The following is a 19,253-nucleotide window of genomic DNA, read 5'->3' on the forward strand; positions in this document are numbered from 1 at the left end:
TAATGTTGATGTTAATGTAGTTAATGTCAGTGTTAATGTAGTTAATGTCAGTGTTAATGTTGTTGATGTTAATGTAGTTAATGTCAGTGTTAATGTTGTTGATGTTAATGTCGTTAATGTCAGTGTTAATGTTTTTTATGTTAATGTAGTTGATGTTAATGTTGATGTTGTTAACGTCGTTAATGTCAGTGTTACTGTTTTTTATGTTAATGTTGTTGATGTTAATGCTGATGTCGTTAACGTCGTTAATGTCAGTGTTAATGTTTTTTATGTTAATGTTGTTGATGTTAATGTTGTTAACGTCGTTAATGTCAGTGTTAATGTTGATGTTAATGATGTTCATGTTGTTAATGTCTGTGTTAATGTTGTTGATGTTAATGCTGATGTCGTTAACGTCGTTAATGTCAGTGTTAATGTTTTTTATGTTAATGTTGTTGATGTTAATGTTGTTAACGTCGTTAATGTCAGTGTTAATGTTGATGTTAATGATGTTCATGTTGTTAATGTCTGTGTTAATGTTGTTGATGTTAATGCTGATGTCGTTAACGTCGTTAATGTCAGTGTTAATGTTTTTTATGTTAATGTTGTTGATGTTAATGCTGATGTCGTTAACGTCGTTAATGTCAGTGTTAATGTTTTTTATGTTAATGTTGTTGATGTTAATGTTGTTAACGTCGTTAATGTCAGTGTTAATGTTGATGTTAATGATGTTCATGTTGTTAATGTCTGTGTTAATGTTGTTGATGTTAATGCTGATGTCGTTAACGTCGTTAATGTCAGTGTTAATGTTTTTTATGTTAATGTAGTTGATGTTAATGTTGATGTCGTTAACGTCGTTAATGTCAGTGTTAATGTTTTTTATGTTAATGTAGTTGATGTTAATGTTGATGTTGTTAACGTCGTTAATGTCAGTGTTAATGTTTTTTATGTTAATGTTGTTGATGTTAATGTTGTTAACGTCGTTAATGTCAGTGTTAATGTTGATGTTAATGATGTTCATGTTGTTAATGTCAGTGTTAATGTTGTTGATGTTAATGTTGATGTTAATGTAGTTAATGTCAGTGTTGATGATGTTGATGTTAATGGTGTTCATGTTAATGTTGTTGTTAATGATGTTGGGGTTCATGTTAATGTTGTTGTTAATGATGTTGGGGTTCATGTTAATGTTGTTGTTAATGTTGGTGTTCATGTTAATGTTGTTGTTAATGTTGTTGGTGTTGGTGTTAATGTTGTTGTTAATGTTGTTGGTGTTGGTGTTAATGTTGTTGTTAATGTTGTTGGTGTTAATGTTGTTGATGCTGTTTATGTCAATGTTGGTGTTGTTGATGTTAATGTTAATGGTGTTAGTGTTAATGTTGTTGATGTTAATGTTAATGGTGTTAGTGTTAATACTAATAATACTCTCATTAATGTAATGACTGGAGTGTGAGAAACGACGTTATTATATAACATTTTATAACGTTATTATATAACAGCCACTGATGAGAACACTTCCGCTCTTCACTCTGCATTTAGTGAATGTGCCATTTGTGTGTGTGTGTGTGTGTGTGTGTGTGTGTGTGTGTGTTTCCCACTGAGCGATTGACTGGTCTCCTAACTGGGGTCAGAGGTCATATGAAGTACTCCTTCACATCACGTTTACCTCCACTGCATCACCTCGGCTGTGTCCCAATCCCTGTTCCATTTATAAGCTTAAAAGGTCAAAGGTCATGTAAAGTACTCCTGTCTTCCTTGAGACAGCAGCTTCGTTCTCCGTGGCCATGGCTGGCTGTGTGTCATTCCGGCCGATCAGCCCTGGCTGGAAATGGAAGGGAGGGAGGAAGAGAACGAGCATCAAGGGCACTATCTGTGTCCTGATAGTCTCTGGTCTCCTCCCTAAACTCAGCAAGGGGTTGATGAGGTCAAAGGTCGTATAAAGTATTATTTTCTCCCTTGAAAAGGTGGCTTCGTTCTCCATTGCTCGGCCGTGTCCTGTTTCCCATGGTCGAGCTTATAGAGGGCAGAAACAAGCTTGAGCTTATGGAGGAAGGGAACAAAGATCAAGGGCACTAGCGGCTCTCCTGCCGTCCTCCCTAATGGCGTGGGTGATTTAGGGTTACTCAGCCGAGGGGTCATTTAGGGGTCAAATGAAATACTCCTTCCTGCTGTCCCTGAGCTCCGACTGAGCCCGCAGGTCCTTCTCTTTGGGCTGGCGGGAACGCTCGCGCCGAAAACGCAACAGGAAACGCATCATCACTGCCATGATGCATAGCACGACCAGCAGCAAGGCTGCTATCAAACCTACACACACACACACACACACACACACACACAAACACGCACAGAGTGAGACAGGGAGACATAAAATAAGGGAGTAAGACAGAGAGTAAGACAAGTAGAGAAGAAACAGGACAGAATGTAAGACAGGATGAGAGGATGACGGGATACGGCGACGGCAGCGGCGGTGTTTACCTCCGATCACGGCCGAGTCGCTCGGCTCAGAGTTCTTCAGACGCTCCTTCCCTCGCTTCTCTCCATCTGTGTGGTCTGAGAGGAGGAGAGGAAAGCAACCGATACTACTGAGTTGCTGCTTCTCAGAGCCACACCCACATTCCCATACATGGTCTTCAGGCCACACCCACGCAAGAGCAGCTCTCATTTGCTTACATGAACACTCAAAGACATGTCTTATTAGGACAAATGTGCTAGAACATCACTAGAAGAGACTCACACTAAGCCCCGCCCATTCAGCTCCCACTAACTCAGGTGTCCCAGGTGTAGCTGTTACCTGACAGTGAGTGTGAGTGGGATCTATCAGCCAGCTCTCCACAGTTGGACTCCACCAGATTCCCAAGCACGCTGACTAGTGAGCTTCCTCGATTCAAAATGGCCGCTTTTAAAGGAGCGAGGTGATTGAACTGGACCGATGAGAGGCAGCCAATGAAACCTTTTGCTCCTGCCTGGAGCACCTCCTCATCCACGCCCGCTCGACCTGAGGACCACAGAGACGCCAACGCTTCAGTAAAAGTCAGAGAAAACATTCCTGTTACAACTTTATGATTGTGTTTGTCTCACTTCTGTACTGAAATTATTAAGATATAAACAAGTTATCTAGCTAACTAACGAAAGAAAATCTGTAAAAAAAGAAAGAAAGAAAGAAAGAAAGAAGGTCTAGATAATGTAGTTACTGTAGCTAGTATTAGCTAAGTATTAAAATATCACTGTAAAAAACTCTCTTCCTACTGGTGACTTTGCCGAGCGTCAGAGAGCGGATGAGGTTTAACTCTTGGTCTGTGGAGAGGCCGTACTTCTGACTCGCATCCTTATCCACCTGAGGAGAGAGAGGAAGAGAAATTAGGAGGCGTTAATGAGCGTTAATAAGTGTGTATTAATAATAAGTGTTAATAAGCGTGTATTTCAATGAGCGTTACTAAGCGTGTATAACAATGTGTGTTGAGTGTGTATTATAATATGAGTGTTAATAAGTGTGTATTATAATGAGTGTTAATAAGTGTGTATTATAATGAGTGTTAATAAGTGTGTATTATATATAATGAGTGTTAATAAGTGTGTGTTATATATAATGAGTGTTAATAAGTGTGTGTTATATATAATGAGTGTTAATACGTGTGTGTTGTATATAATGAGTGTTAATAAGTGTGTGTTATATATAATGAGTGTTAATAAGTGTGTGTTGTATATAATGAGTGTTAATAAGTGTGTGTTATATATAATGAGTGTTAATACGTGTGTGTTATATATAATGAGTGTTGATAAGTGTGTGTTATATATAATGAGTGTTAATAAGTGTGTATTATATATAATGAGTGTTAATAAGTGTGTATTATATATAATGAGTGTTAATAAGTGTGTATTATATATAATGAGTGTTAATAAGTGTGTGTTATATATAATGAGTGTTAATACGTGTGTGTTATATATAATGAGTGTTAATAAGTGTGTATTATATATAATGAGTGTTAATAAGTGTGTTATATATAATGAGTGTTAATAAGTGTGTATTATATATAATGAGTGTTAATAAGTGTGTGTTATATATAATGAGTGTTAATACGTGTGTGTTATATATAATGAGTGTTAATAAGTGTGTATTATATATAATGAGTGTTAATAAGTGTGTTATATATAATGAGTGTTAATAAGTGTGTTATATATAATGAGTGTTAATAAGTGTGTTTTATATATAATGAGTGTTAATAAGTGTGTGTTATATATAATGAGTGTTAATAAGTGTGTGTTATATATAATGAGTGTTAATAAGTGTGTATTATATATAATGAGTGTTAATAAGTGTGTGTTATATATAATGAGTGTTAATAAGTGTGTATTATATATAATGAGTGTTAATAAGTGTGTGTTATATATAATGAGTGTTAATAAGTGTGTATTATATATAATGAGTGTTAATAAGTGTGTGTTATATATAATGAGTGTTAATACGTGTGTGTTATATATAATGAGTGTTAATAAGTGTGTGTTATATATAATGAGTGTTAATACGTGTGTGTTATATATAATGAGTGTTAATAAGTGTGTGTTATATATAATGCGTGTTAATAAGTGTGTATTATAATGAGTGTTAATAAGTGTGTGTTATATATAATGAGTGTTAATAAGTGTGTGTTATATATAATGAGTGTTAATAAGTGTGTATTATATATAATGAGTGTTAATAAGTGTGTGTTATATATAATGAGTGTTAATAAGTGTGTGTTATATATAATGAGTGTTAATAAGTGTGTGTTATATATAATGAGTGTTAATAAGTGTGTATTATATATAATGAGTGTTAATAAGTGTGTATTATATATAATGCGTGTTAATAAGTGTGTATTATAATGAGTGTTAATAAGTGTGTTATATATAATGAGTGTTAATAAGTGTGTGTTATATATAATGAGTGTTAATACGTGTGTGTTATATATAATGAGTGTTAATAAGTGTGTATTATATATAATGAGTGTTAATAAGTGTGTTATATATAATGAGTGTTAATAAGTGTGTATTATATATAATGAGTGTTAATAAGTGTGTATTATATATAATGAGTGTTAATAAGTGTGTATTATATATAATGAGTGTTAATAAGTGTGTGTTGTATATAATGAGTGTTAATAAGTGTGTGTTATATATAATGAGTGTTAATAAGTGTGTATTATATATAATGAGTGTTAATAAGTGTGTGTTATATATAATGAGTGTTAATAAGTGTGTGTTATATATAATGAGTGTTAATAAGTGTGTGTTATATATAATGAGTGTTAATACGTGTGTGTTATATATAATGAGTGTTAATAAGTGTGTATTATATATAATGAGTGTTAATAAGTGTGTGTTATATATAATGAGTGTTAATAAGTGTGTATTATATATAATGAGTGTTAATAAGTGTGTATTATATATAATGAGTGTTAATAAGTGTGTGTTGTATATAATGAGTGTTAATAAGTGTGTGTTATATATAATGAGTGTTAATAAGTGTGTATTATATATAATGAGTGTTAATAAGTGTGTGTTATATATAATGAGTGTTAATAAGTGTGTGTTATATATAATGAGTGTTAATAAGTGTGTGTTATATATAATGAGTGTTAATACGTGTGTGTTATATATAATGAGTGTTAATAAGTGTGTGTTATATATAATGAGTGTTAATAAGTGTGTGTTATATATAATGAGTGTTAATAAGTGTGTATTATATATAATGAGTGTTAATAACAGCTGACAGGAAACGCAGTGTTGGTACCTGGACGTACATGTCCCCGCCCTCTCTGTGCAGTTGGACTCGGTGCAGTTGTCCGTTAGCGAGGTTGTACTCGGTGGCCGTGAACACGTCCGGCTCCATCTCCCGCTTCAGTTTATACCAAATCTGTAAACTCCCTGAGAGACGAGCGAGAAAACACACACCACCTCAGAGCGCACCACGTCCCTGCTGCTCGTCTTCCACTCAAATACAGCTGCACTCTCTCTCTCTCTCTCTCTCTGACTCAGTTTTATTTTCACAAACACGACACTTCCTCTCTGTCTTCTCGCTAATTACTGAGGACCGGCTAACCTTTGCCAACGTTTGCTAATTCACTTTACACCAGACACCAGACTGCAAACTCAAAACTCTATAAAAACAAAGCAAAAAACAAAACGCTCTAAAACCCACATAACCGACGTCAAATAAAGCTAATGTAAATCCAATGAAAATATTAAAAACAAACAAGTACAAACAACAACTACGCAATAGAATGAATGTTTACTACAAAGAGAACCACTGAGCTAAATACAAAAAGAAAACGACAAGGAAATTTTGTAAACAAACAAACAGAAAATTAGACAAATGCACGGCAAGAAAAAAAGAAAGAAAGAAAGAAAGAAAGAAAGAAAGAATATTTAACGATAACCCAAAATACAGAAATATAACGCAGGGTAACTAGCTACCTCACTAATAATAACAAATCTAAATGATAAATGTTTCTAGTTAGCATGTTAGCGTGTTGCTAGCTAGCACGATAGCACGCATACCGTTACGAGCCAGGATGATGGCCATGTACTGTTGCTGGTACGTGGTGACCGTCATCAACATGGCGGGCGATTTGGTCGTGAGGAAGCGGAAGGCGATGTTCTCCCGAGACTTGCTGCTCTGAGCGTAGATGGCCGACGACTGAACGCTGGTGTTGCGCGTCACCGAGAACGGCTCCTGGAACGTGTAGGTCACCGACGTGCCGCTCTCGAACGACACAGAGACTTCTAGAGACCAAAGAAAAGAACATGAAGGTGTTGAAACGAACTCGAGAGATGTCTAATGAAGTCATTTGTGTGTACAAAGTGTACAAGTGTTACTTTGTAGCGGTTCTAAATTTCCGTGCATAATTTAATTGTTAACATTTGCATGTTTTTTCGCTAAATAAATAAACAAGTAAATAAATAAATAAAGTCCGAAGATTCACGAATATAAATGAGTGGAAGGGGGCGGAGCTAGAACGTCTCGATTTAAATCATGTGTACTTCGTGCATGACCTTCTGTGTCTTGCTTGATGAACCTGGTTAAGTTGGTTAAGTTCAGGATGAGGGGCGGGGTTTAGTGCTCGCGACTTTTCCCACAACTTCAGTTTACTTAAGCAAAACTGTCCACGGTGGCTAGAGTTTGTGAAATCGTTCGGCTTTCCGCTCCGCTTCCCTCTCCTTCCTGCTATCAGCCTGCTAATGTTCCGAGACGGGGAGAAAAAAATTATGAACAAAAAACGCGTCAAATAAACCCGGAGAGACAGAAGTTTAAACGTATGCTAAATTATTCAGAGTCTGAGCCGAGTTGCTTCGCACATGGCCGGTTTTCTTCGCTCGTTACATCCGGAAAAACTGTATAAAAAAAACATTTAAATAAAAAGAAATAAAAATGAAAAAAAGCGCCGCACTCAGAAGGAAGAAAGGAAAGGAGAGGAGAAATAATTAGAGAGGTTTGACTGGCGTAGCGACCTGACATAGCACTGAATTTGCTCTGATGTGGTGCGACGGACAGCGAGACTCCGTCAGGACGAGCCGGGTCGCAACCTTCTGCAGGAAATTCTCACCGGCGATGCCAGATTATGGTAATAGACACCTCATTAAGGAGGAGAAGTGGCCGAGTGAGTGAGAGTGAGAGAGAGAGAGAGAGAGGGAGAGAGAGAAGGGGGGGAGGGGCAGTCATTTTCTCATCTTTTCACCTCTTGATCAGACTTTTACAGCCCACTCGATGTCTCCCGTCACACAGTTTGAGTTATAATTGTGAATAATCGTGGGATAAAAATACACACTGAGAGACATAAAAGAGACGCGAGAGACTGTTCTGCACGTAATCACAGATCTCACGGGCGCTTTTACACGCTTGCCGTCTTTATTATCTACTAAATCAGCGACTTTCCCGCTTCACGTCACAAGGAGAGAAGAACTTCTTTGGCGGTTGCGGCGTAACTACTGATTAGTGGGGAGTCACATACAGTAAAGTGTAGTGTAGTAGCAGGGCGCCAATACTTTAATCGTACCACCCCAAAGTTTGATTATTATTTTCCCGTTGACCGCATGTTCCAAAGTGTCTTTATTCTTCTTACACCACAGCAGTTTACTGAGTTAATTAGAGAATAACGTGCACTTTTTATCCGTTTATAGTTACCGAGGAACTTACGCGTAACCTTCGAAACGGAGCACGCGTACGAGGATTACGCTCTGCCCTGTGTAGTGAGCGCATATACTGTAACAGTGAAGCTATTTTGGGATTGGGAATGACAGCTTTGCTGGGGATCTTGAATAAAGAAGAAGCGTCTTGGCGTTTTTACGGCGTGATGATGACGCACCGGTCTGACAGCGCGGTCCGCCGTACGCCGAGTGTGTGCAGTCGCACACGTATCCGCTGTTCCTCTCGATACACCGCCCTCGGTTGTGGCACAGTCGGTTCTGGCTGCTGCAGTGACCCGGACACCCCGCGCTCACCCCCGGGGTCATTTTGGCGCGTTCCTCCAGGTCAAGGCTCATCCCGTTTATAGTTAACGCTCTGATGCATCCCAGAAATCCCTTCTGCCTGGAGGCGGTTCCTCCTGCAGGGGCACGAGGGGTGGACGTGTGAATAATTCAGAATAAATAATAAAAAAAAAACCTCTCACAGCCTCGGTCACACTGACACTGCAGTCTTTTACTGATTATATATATTATAGTCATTTTAGCATGACAGCATAGTTACTACATAATTACTTACTAATGACCAGAAATGAAATAAATAATAAAACAATATAGTCCAATAATAAAACAATAAGAGGTTTATATCACCAGAAGAAACCTCCCTAAATGTATTAAAAAGATTTAGTCATTAGGAATTTGAAAAAAGTTGGACAAGTATGGCATATGATATATATCTTGGAGACTGGATTTAAATATAATATAATTCTAAACAAACAGTGTGAACGTGATCAAAACAATCCAGCTAAAAAAAAAAGAAGGAAGAAAGATTTATTGCAGGTTTTATAATCAAGCAACGCCTGAAGACGAACATCTGGAAGAGTGATGTGTTTACCTGAGCATGGGCGTGGCCAGGGGGATACCTAATTAGGATTTTCAGTGGAGCGCTGCTTTAAATAAAAATAACTAGTCAAGAAAATATGTGAAACACTGTGAGTGATTTAACTAGAACATGACGCAAACAAGTTTGATGACATTTAAAGAGACTTTATAATAATTATCATTTGATTTAAAGGCATGGGCGTGGATGACTGCGAACTCTAGGTGCTATCAAGTGGCAAAAACCAGAGAAGGCGTGGCCTATGAAATGAAATGGGTGTGGGCAGGTGTCACCTTAATGAGAGTAACTCCAATATCTTGTATAAAAAGGCATGTCCTACCAATAAACAGCTGTCCGTTGAGCTGTAGGCGGGCGTGGCCATCGTGCGGCGCTTCCAGGAAGCGCAGGGGGAGCTGGTCCACCTGCAGCGACGCCTCCTTCACGTTCCGTTCGGCTCGGACGTGGTGCCACTGCTTATCGTTCAGAGGGACGTGAGACTTCACCGTCAGGACCAGTGGCCCTCTTCCGACATCGAACGAGAACTCCACCGTCGATGGCGCTGGGGAGGCGGGGCCAAAAGTCACAATCAAAGATAATCGGAAGAGACCAGGCGTATTATTCGTAGTTACAGTAATAAACATCTCACGTTAGCCGGAACATCCCGAGACCTTGGAACTGGAAGTTTTATCGATCTGGCTACCTTCAAACTTGATATTTTTATGCTTTTAAACACCAGTTGTAATGTAAAACATGAAGATAATATTCAGTAGCATGCAGATATCTCACTGTTGAACTCATTTTTGCAACGAAAAAACCCCCCAAAACAATACCTTAAATAGAATCCCAATGTTTTGAAGTGACGAATGGAACGTTATGAACAATATGAATGGAGGAGAACGTTCTGGAAAATTGCGCCATTCCGGGAGCACTCAGGATGTATCATTCCTTTCGTTCATGAACAAACTATCAGATAACTATCTAACATTAGCCACCAGTCGTGCACGATGTTATTAATGACACTCGCGGGAACGACCGCGCCGTCAGGAAGATGAAACATCCGCGTGTCGGATTATGAAACGGTAAAAAGATCTGGCATGGAGGATAAATCACCTTACAGGAAGACGCTATTAAACCTTTCTGCGTGTTTAAGAAAGTTCCTCACCGCTCAGCTCCACCCGGATAAAGTCTCGGACTCCCAGATTCTCCAGGAAGACTCCAGAGGGCGCTGTGGTCTTGAAGTAAAAGGAGATATCGACGCTGAGCTCGGCGTGCAGCGTGGCGTAGTGCAGGGACGACGACTCCTGATAGAAGGACACGGCGTTCCACAGAAACCCTACGAATAAAAACGCCACGTAACGGACTTCAGTGTTAGCGCACAGCAGCGACGTCGCATCTCACTGTTAGTCTGGCTTCGGCTTCTTGTCACAAATACCGCACCATAAAGCAGTCCGAACAAAAAAAAAAACAACAACAACAAAAAAAAACCCTACATGTCCGCTACAGTCAATAATACAGTTCTGGTAAATAAATCTAGTAACATTCCGGGACATTCCGTCAGTGTATTTTTAACGGGAACAATTGCTACGAGACGAACTGACTGTAATTGTATTTGGTATTTATTTGATTTTTAATGACGGAAACGTCTTACTGTCTCCGTGGCACTGCAGTGAGCCGACTCGGTAAACGGCTTCTGAGCCGCTTCGGTTCGTGTCTCCCACCACCATCTCGGTGACGGGAAGGTGCTCCTTATAGGACAGCAGTCCGGTATCGTTCTCCCTGGAAACAGCACACACGTAGAGTACCTTTTAGCGTTTAATGTCCGTTAAATGTTCATTAACAAAATGAAAGAACAGAGACTCAAAATAACGACCTAGAGTTAGAACATGACAAAAATATTACCATCATTTGGTTATCATTTATTTTTGATGTTACGAGTGGTCCAAGTAGGCCGGATTTCTAACACTCCAGATAAAACGTGTCCCTTTTCCGAACTCGGCACAAACGCAGCAGCTTTTCTACGATTATTTATTTATAGCAAAAACATGGAGGACTGTAACTGTGATAAACGTATGATTAGCTAGATGAAGTAACGTGACCTCAGACAGGATCTGTTATACAGACTGTAAGTGTACGTGTCGCACCAAGAGCTCCGGTCTGCATCGCAGTTGCAGAAGTGGTTCATATCGATGCAGTTTTCCGCCAAACTGCAGGAACACTGCTGAACCCCGGGCAGTAACCCGGCCCAGTACGTCCGCTTCTCTCCTGCTCTGTCCTTCCACCATGATAACGGAGTGCCATCTGGGGGAAAAGAGCACACTAAGTACTTCAATAATGGAAATGTTTCCATTTCCATATTCCTGTATCTAGTTCTGGACTAGCGTGGTTCTCCATGCGCCCTTTATTGTTGCCGGCTCTAGTTCCTACAGTTCCCATACGGTTCTCTTGCTCTCCCAGTTTATCGAATACCATTATTTAACCAGGAAGACTACTCAGATTATCGAACTCTTACCCCAGGTGTTGAAGAGGCGGGACTTCCTGCAGCGATACACCACTTCCTGTTGGCAGTGTTGCGCTCTGTGAAGCAGGGTTGTGAGCTGCTGCAGGGATGCACTGTAGTTCAGCTTCATGACATGCGGCTTCTGGAAACTCGAACCCTGAACACTCACCGGTTTTGAGTTGTTATGACCAATTACCATCCACACCTTCTCCTCTGGACACACACACACACACACATACACATGCAATACACACATACTCAAACCATCAAGGTTATATCTGGTGTGTGTTTATGTGTATGTGTTTGTGTATATACACTCACCACTCATATTGCAGTACACGACAGTGTGTGTGAGCGGCCCGCTGCCGTCCGGGTCGATGGAGAAAAATCCGGAGGAGCTTCCTGCCAATCTGTGTGCCTCACATGACATTTCAAAGATGGCTGAAACAGGGAAAACACAGGGAGGATCTGATCACAGCTGTTTAATGTGGCAGATAGTGACTGGCAGTGGTGTTGCCCCTGGCAATTTCTAAACAGAAAAGAAAGTGAAATACTCCGCTGACGGACGTCTGACTGTGGTGGTATGCCACAAAGCCATGACTGTTGTTTCCTGTACGTAATTTTACTCACTGTGTGTGTGTGTGTCTGTGACACAAACATCTGGGTTTGGAGAACATAAAGCTTCTAGAAACTCACCCATCCCATGTTGATCTTAGCCGGAATAGGGCATTAGCGTATGTTAGTGTATATTACTGTGACTCACAGTTGTGGCAGGTCGCTCCCGTGTATCCTGTACCAGAACAGTCACAGCTGAAGGAGCTCCAAGATTGAGAACATTCACCACCATGCTCACAGTAATTGAGCAAACACCTGCAGCAAACACACATCAATCATCAATGCTGTGTGAAATACAATACTCAGTATTACATAATGGAGAAGTTCTTGACATTTCACCTAAGGAGATCATCAGTTCACTCCTTCCATTGCTCAGGATCATCCCCAGGAGAGGTCAACATGACCCTGTGTTTGCTTTTCAATCTTGTGCAAGATCTTCATCTCCTATTGGTAAGTCTTATTAAATGGATTCTATAAACTCCTCCCATGCCCAAGCATTCGCTCCTGCAGCAGCTACTGCTTCAGGCCTTTCTGCTCTCTTTTTATGCATTACTCAGAAGCCCCCTTCTCTAATTTGACAGCTTCCTTCACCAGCATGTTTTAGAGTCAGAATATAGAGTTATGACAGGTACCATCAGACTTCCTGCTACAGAGTTTCTAAATTTGTCTCTTACTGCAGCTTCTGATAGACGCTCCCAAGCAAACCAAGAAGGTTCTCCTGGGTTTACCAGGAACATATGACCACTGCCCAGTGTGACAAATCCCATTCACCAAGTGGTGATCAGTTCACAGTTCTGTCTCTGTTTTTACCAAAATATAAAGCCTTAAATCTGACTGCCCTGTGGCCCAAAGTACTCTGACCGGCCTGTGTCCCAAGGTACTCTGACCAGCCTGTGTCCCAAGGTACTCTTACCGGCCTGTGTCCCAAGGTACTCTGACCGGCCTGTGTCCCAAGGTACTCTTACCGGCCTACGGCCCAAGGTACTCTGACCGACCTACGGCCCAAGGTACTCTTACCGGCCTACGGCCCAAGGTACTGTGACCGACCTGCGGCCCAAGTTACTCTGACCACCCTGTGGCCCAAGGTACTCTGACCGCCCTGTGGCCCAGTAGGAGGTACCGTCTTGTTCAACTGCACCCCCTTCTCCAAGAAGAATGAATACTCCAAACAGTTTTTCAGAGCATATAACAGTCGGACAGGTTCTTCCTGTCAGAGCTAACCATCTTGTCCGTGAAGAAAACTCCAGCTCCTGTGTGAACTCCAGAGTAGGCCAGCAACTACCCCAATCGAGATGTTTGGCACCGAATCCTGTACTATGGTTTAATGATAATGAGTCTTTATTGGTCACATATACAGTAGAGCACAGTGAAATTGTTTTCTTCGCATACCCCAGCCTGTCAGGAAGCTGGGGTCAGAGCGCAGGGTCAGCCAAGATATGGCACCCCTGGAGCAGAGAGGGTTAAGGGCCTTGCTCAAGTGCCCAACGGTGGCAGCTTAGCAGTGCTGGGGCTTGAACCCCCGACCTTCCGAGCAATAACCCAGAGCCTTAACCGTTAAGCCACCACTGCCCTTTAGTTTGATGAAAAATGTATAGTTCATGTCTAGTTCATACCCTTCAATCTCATACACTATCCAAGGCTCAATGGATGTGATCCTAAATTAACAATCACTCACCCAAAACATTACCAGGAATCCCATACAGGGGAAATACTGCCACTGTGCCAACCGAGATTTACCCCATCATCAGTCAAGTCCATCTGCAACTGGCAAATGCGATCTTTTCACGTGTGGTCTTGATCACAAAGTATATTAAGATTATGATTATTATTATAGGAATGACATTCTTTTTCCTCCCCAAGATCCTTTGAATATTACAAAAAGTTCCCCCTTGATGGATCAAGAAATACCTTTAAAGGAATAACATCCATTGAAAACTTATGCTTTACACACACACACACACACACAGACACACTCAGGGCAGTGGTCTGTGGGTATCCGAGTCCTCTGGGTGTTAGCCAGGATACCATCGATCCACCCGATCGAGCCAAAACACTCCAGGTGGGCAAGACAAAGAAGCAAGGCTAAGCTATGCTAGGCTAAGCCGAGTTAGCTCTTCATCAATAATTCACAGGAGGAAGTGGAAGGAAGTGCCATTCTGTAATCAATGGCCTTTGAAGGCGGTAGGTAATATATCCACTGGAGACAAAAATCTAAGTAGCTCGGGTTGCATGAATGATCCAAACATTCATTTATCATTCCAGCTTCATTAAATATTTAATATTTCCTTAAATAATCTTTCATACTGTATATTCTGCTTGCAAACAACAGACGGTTGGTCTAGTTGGTGGTTTACAATATAAACACTAGTCTGTGTGTTAATGTGTTTACTTTAAAGCTAGTTTGTGTGTTAGTGCGTTTACTATAACGCTAGTTTGTGTGTTAGCATGTTTACTATAACGCTAGTTTGTGTGTTAGCATGTTTACTATAACGCTAGTTTGTGTGTTAGCATGTTTACTATAATGCTAGTTTGTGTGTTAGCGTGTTTAATGCTATTATGTGTGTTAGTGTGTTTACTATAATGCTAGTTTGTGTGTTAGCGTGTTTAATGCTATTATGTGTGTTAGTGTGTTTACTATAATGCTAGTTTGTGTGTTAGCGTGTTTAATGCTATTATGTGTGTTAGTGTGTTTACTGTAATGCTAGTTTGTGTGTTAGCGTGTTTAATGCTAGTTTGTGTGTTAGCGTGTTAAGTGTAAGTTTGCGCTAGCATGTTTACTTTAAAGCTAGTTTGTGTGTTAGCGTGTTTACTATGATGCTAGTTTGTGTGTTAGCGTGTTTAATGCTAGTTTGTGTTAGCGTATTTACTTTAAAGCTAGTTTGTGTTTTAGCTTGTTTACTTTAAATCTAGTTTGTGTGTTAGCGTGTTTACTATAATGCTAGTTTGTGTGTTAGCGTGTTTACTATGATGCTAGTTAATGAGTAAATCTTTTTACTAGAGTTTCTCAGGAACAGATTTATCTGAGTTTTGAGGCTGACAGTCAGGAGGGAGAGGAAAGACAAACAGAGAACCAGCAGGAATGAGAATGAAGCCGAGAGGAAGAGACAGAGGAAGAAAAATGGAGCAGAGAGATATAATTCAGGAGAGAGTGAGAGAGGAAACGGAGACAGAGAGTAAATTCTGTCAGTGTCGTCTCCGCGGGCCACTCTGGTGTACACCACTCGTTTATCACTCAGGTTAATTCTCTTCCTTGGCAGAGGGGCAAACCTCGGCTGGCACGGCGGCCATGTTGCCCTGTATGGGGCTCCTGCCCCTGTTTGGGGTGATGGATTGTTATTTTAGGATCAACTTTACTGAACCTCAGGGCATGTGTGCCTTTTTGACCTTGTCAAACAATATTTAAAATCCTTCTACTGCAGTGTTAGCTTCTGCTCCAGTGTCTACTGCTGATGGTGAAATATTCCATAAAATGTCCGCCATCCTCACTCCATCTCTGCCCTCATTTAAATATCTCTTTCAGAAATTCCAAACTAGCGCTATAGTCAACACACTAACACACGCACTAGCGTTATAGTAAACACGCTAACACACACTCACTAGCATTATAGTAAACATGCCAACACACGCACTAGCATTATAGTAAACACGTTAACACACGCACTAGCGTTATAGTAAACACGGTAACACACACGTACTAGCGTTATAGTAAACACACTAACACACGCACTAGCGTTATAGTAAACACGCTAACACGCGCACTAGAGTTATAGTAAACATGCTAACACACACTCACTAGCGTTATAGTAAACACGCTAACACACGCACTAGCATTATAGTAAACATGCTAACACGCGCACTAGCGTTATAGTAAACATGCTAACACAGGCACTAGAGTTATAGTAAACATGCTAAGACACTCACTAGCGTTATAGTAAACATGCTATCACACGCACTAGCATTGTAGTAAACACGCTAACACGTGCATTAGCGTTATAGTAAACATGCTAACACAGGCACTAGAGTTATAGTAAACACGCAAACACACACTCACTAGCGTTATAGTAAACATGCTAACACACACTCACTAGCGTTATAGTAAACACCCTAACACACGCACTAGCGTTATTAGTAAACACGCTAACATGCGCACTAGCATTACAGTAAACATGCTAACACACACTAGCGTTATAGTAAACACGCTAATGCGCATTAGCTGTATAGTAAACACGCTAACACATGCACTAGCGTTATAGTAAACACACCAACACACGCACTAGCGTTATAGTAAACACACCAACACACGCACTAGCGTTATAGTAAACACACTAATGCGCATTAGCTGTATAGTAAACATGCTAACACACACACTAACGTTATAGTAAACACACCAACACACACACTAGCATTATAGTAAACACACTAACACGTACACTAGCATTACAGTAAACACGCTAACACACACACTAGCGTTACAGTAAACACGCTAACACACACTAGCGTTATAGTAAACACGCTAACACGCGCACTAGCGTTATAGTAAACACGCTAACACATGCACTAGAGTTATTGTAAACACACGCACTAGAGTTACAGTAAACACGCTAACACGCGCACTAGCGTTATAGTAAACACGCTAACACGCGCACTAGCGTTATAGTAAACACGCTAACACATGCACTAGAGTTATTGTAAACACGCGCACTAGCGTTATAGTAAACACGCTAACACACGCCCTAGCATTATAGTAAACACGCTAACACACGCACTAGCGTTACAGTAAACACGCTAACACGCGCACTAGCATTACAGTAAACAGGCTAACACGCGCACTAGCGTTACAGTAAACAGGCTAACACACACACTAGCATTTCTCTTACTCTGTCTATCTTTCTGTTTTTATCTTTATCTCTCTGACTGTTTTTCTCTCTCTTTTCTTCTCTGTCTCTTTCTCCGTCTGTCCATAATGGATTGTCTCCATCCTTTCAAATCAGTGTGCTGCTGTTTTCTGCATGAGGGAGTGTGCAATGAGACACACACACACACACACACACACACACACACACACACGTAAGTAAGTACCACTTAGCGAGGTGCTATTTCTCTGAACAATGCCTGTAATCTCCACTCTCCCTGGCTAATCATCTACTCCACTCTCTCTGAGGTGTGAAGGCTATGGCCGCTGCTCTGAACTTCACACACTCTTCACTCACACACACACACTTGGCCATTTTGGCGTGTTTAGTATGCGTGAGTCGTGCTGCTAAGGTTACAAATCCTTCAGAATGACACAGCAGATTAGTCCTATTTACAGATTCATGACTGAAGAATTCCTGGATATCAGTGTTCATCTCATCATCACTTTTATTAACTGAAATCACAAACCTTCACGTAAAATAATACTAGTTCACGTGTAAACTGTTTAATATAACGCTAGTTCACATGTGAATTGTTTACCATAACGCAAGTTCACTATTAAATTGTTTACCATAACGCGAGTTCACTATTAAATTGTTTACCACAACGCGGGTTCACTATTAAATTGTTTACCATAACGTTAGTTCACTATTAAATTGTTTACCACACGCGGGTTCACTATTAAATTGTTTACCACAACGTTAGTTCACTATTAAATCGTTAACCATAACGTTAGTTCACTATTAAATTGTTTACCATAATGTGAGTTTACTATTAAGTTGTTTACCACAACGCAAGTTCACTATTAAATTGTTTACCATAACGTGAGTTCACTGTTAAATTGTTAACCATAACGTTAGTTCACTATTAAATTGTTTACCATAACGTTAGTTCACTATTAAATTGTTTACCACAACGTTAATTCACTATTAAATTGTTAACCATAACGTTAGTTCACTATTAAGTTGTTTACCACAACGCGAGTTCACTATTAAATTGTTTACCACAACGTAAATTCACTATTAAATTGTTAACAATAACATTAGTTCACTATTAAATTGTTTACCATAACGCGAGTTCACTATTAAGTTGTTTACCACAACGCGAGTTCACTATTAAATTGTTAACCATAACGCGGGTTCACTGTTAAGTTGTTTACCATAACGTTAGTTCACTATTAAATTGTTTACCATAACGTTATTTCACTATTAAGTTGTTTACCACAACGCGAGTTCACTATTAAGTTGTTTACCATAACGTTAGTTCACTATTAAATTGTTTACCATAACGTTAGTTCACTATTAAATTGTTTACCATAACGTTAGTTCACTATTAAGTTGTTTACCATAACGTTAGTTCACTATTAAATTGTTTACCATAACGTTAGTTCACTATTAAGTTGTTTACCACAACGCGAGTTCACTATTAAGTTGTTTACCATAACGTTAGTTCACTATTAAATTGTTTACCATAACGTTAGTTCACTATTAAATTGTTTACCATAACGTTAGTTCACTATTAAATTGTTTACCATAACGTAAATTCACTATTAAATTGTTAACAATAACATTAGTTCACTATTAAATTGTTTACCATAACGCGAGTTCACTATTAAGTTGTTTACCACAACGCGAGTTCACTATTAAATTGTTAACCATAACGCGGGTTCACTATTAAGTTGTTTACCATAACGTTAGTTCACTATTAAATTGTTTACCATAACGTTATTTCACTATTAAGTTGTTTACCACAACGCGAGTTCACTATTAAGTTGTTTACCATAACGTTAGTTCACTATTAAATTGTTTACCATAACGTTAGTTCACTATTAAATTGTTTACCATAACGTTAGTTCACTATTAAATTGTTTACCATAACGTTAGTTCACTATTAAGTTGTTTACCACAACGCGAGTTCACTATTAAGTTGTTTACCATAACGTTAGTTCACTATTAAATTGTTTACCATAACGTTAGTTCACTATTAAATTGTTTACCATAACGTTAGTTCACTATTAAGTTATTTACCATAACGTTAGTTCACTATTAAGTTGTTTACCATAACGTTAGTTCACTATTAAATTGTTTACCATAACGTTAGTTCACTATTAAATTGTTTACCATAACGTTAGTTCACTATTAAGTTGTTTACCATAACGTTAGTTCACTATTAAATTGTTTACCATAACGTTAGTTCACTATTAAGTTGTTT

The 19,253-nt window shown here is 39.4% G+C and overlaps 1 protein-coding gene across 2 annotated transcripts in view; it reads right to left on the reverse strand.

The window, feature by feature from the left end:
• Positions 1-1,488: 1,488 nt before the first annotated feature.
• The window catches only part of cntnap5b (contactin associated protein family member 5b), a 37,023-nt gene continuing 19,258 nt past the window's right edge, over positions 1,489-19,253 (reverse strand). For both annotated transcript variants that reach the window (XM_053617146.1, XM_053617145.1), the window contains 14 exons: positions 12,277-12,383; positions 11,835-11,954; positions 11,526-11,726; positions 11,158-11,314; positions 10,665-10,792; positions 10,179-10,349; positions 9,357-9,575; positions 8,319-8,558; positions 6,514-6,738; positions 5,747-5,880; positions 3,223-3,310; positions 2,768-2,971; positions 2,452-2,526; positions 1,489-2,280 (listed from right to left, as the gene is read on the reverse strand). In XM_053617146.1, coding sequence (XP_053473121.1) covers positions 2,123-2,280; positions 2,452-2,526; positions 2,768-2,971; positions 3,223-3,310; positions 5,747-5,880; positions 6,514-6,738; positions 8,319-8,558; positions 9,357-9,575; positions 10,179-10,349; positions 10,665-10,792; positions 11,158-11,314; positions 11,526-11,726; positions 11,835-11,954; positions 12,277-12,383 — 2,227 coding nt within the window. In that variant the 3' untranslated portion in view covers positions 1,489-2,122. The remainder of the gene's footprint in view (positions 2,281-2,451; positions 2,527-2,767; positions 2,972-3,222; positions 3,311-5,746; positions 5,881-6,513; positions 6,739-8,318; positions 8,559-9,356; positions 9,576-10,178; positions 10,350-10,664; positions 10,793-11,157; positions 11,315-11,525; positions 11,727-11,834; positions 11,955-12,276; positions 12,384-19,253) is intronic.

Source organism: Ictalurus furcatus, chromosome 27 (assembly GCF_023375685.1).
Source record: "Ictalurus furcatus strain D&B chromosome 27, Billie_1.0, whole genome shotgun sequence".
In the NCBI taxonomy this organism is placed as follows: domain Eukaryota; kingdom Metazoa; phylum Chordata; class Actinopteri; order Siluriformes; family Ictaluridae; genus Ictalurus; species Ictalurus furcatus.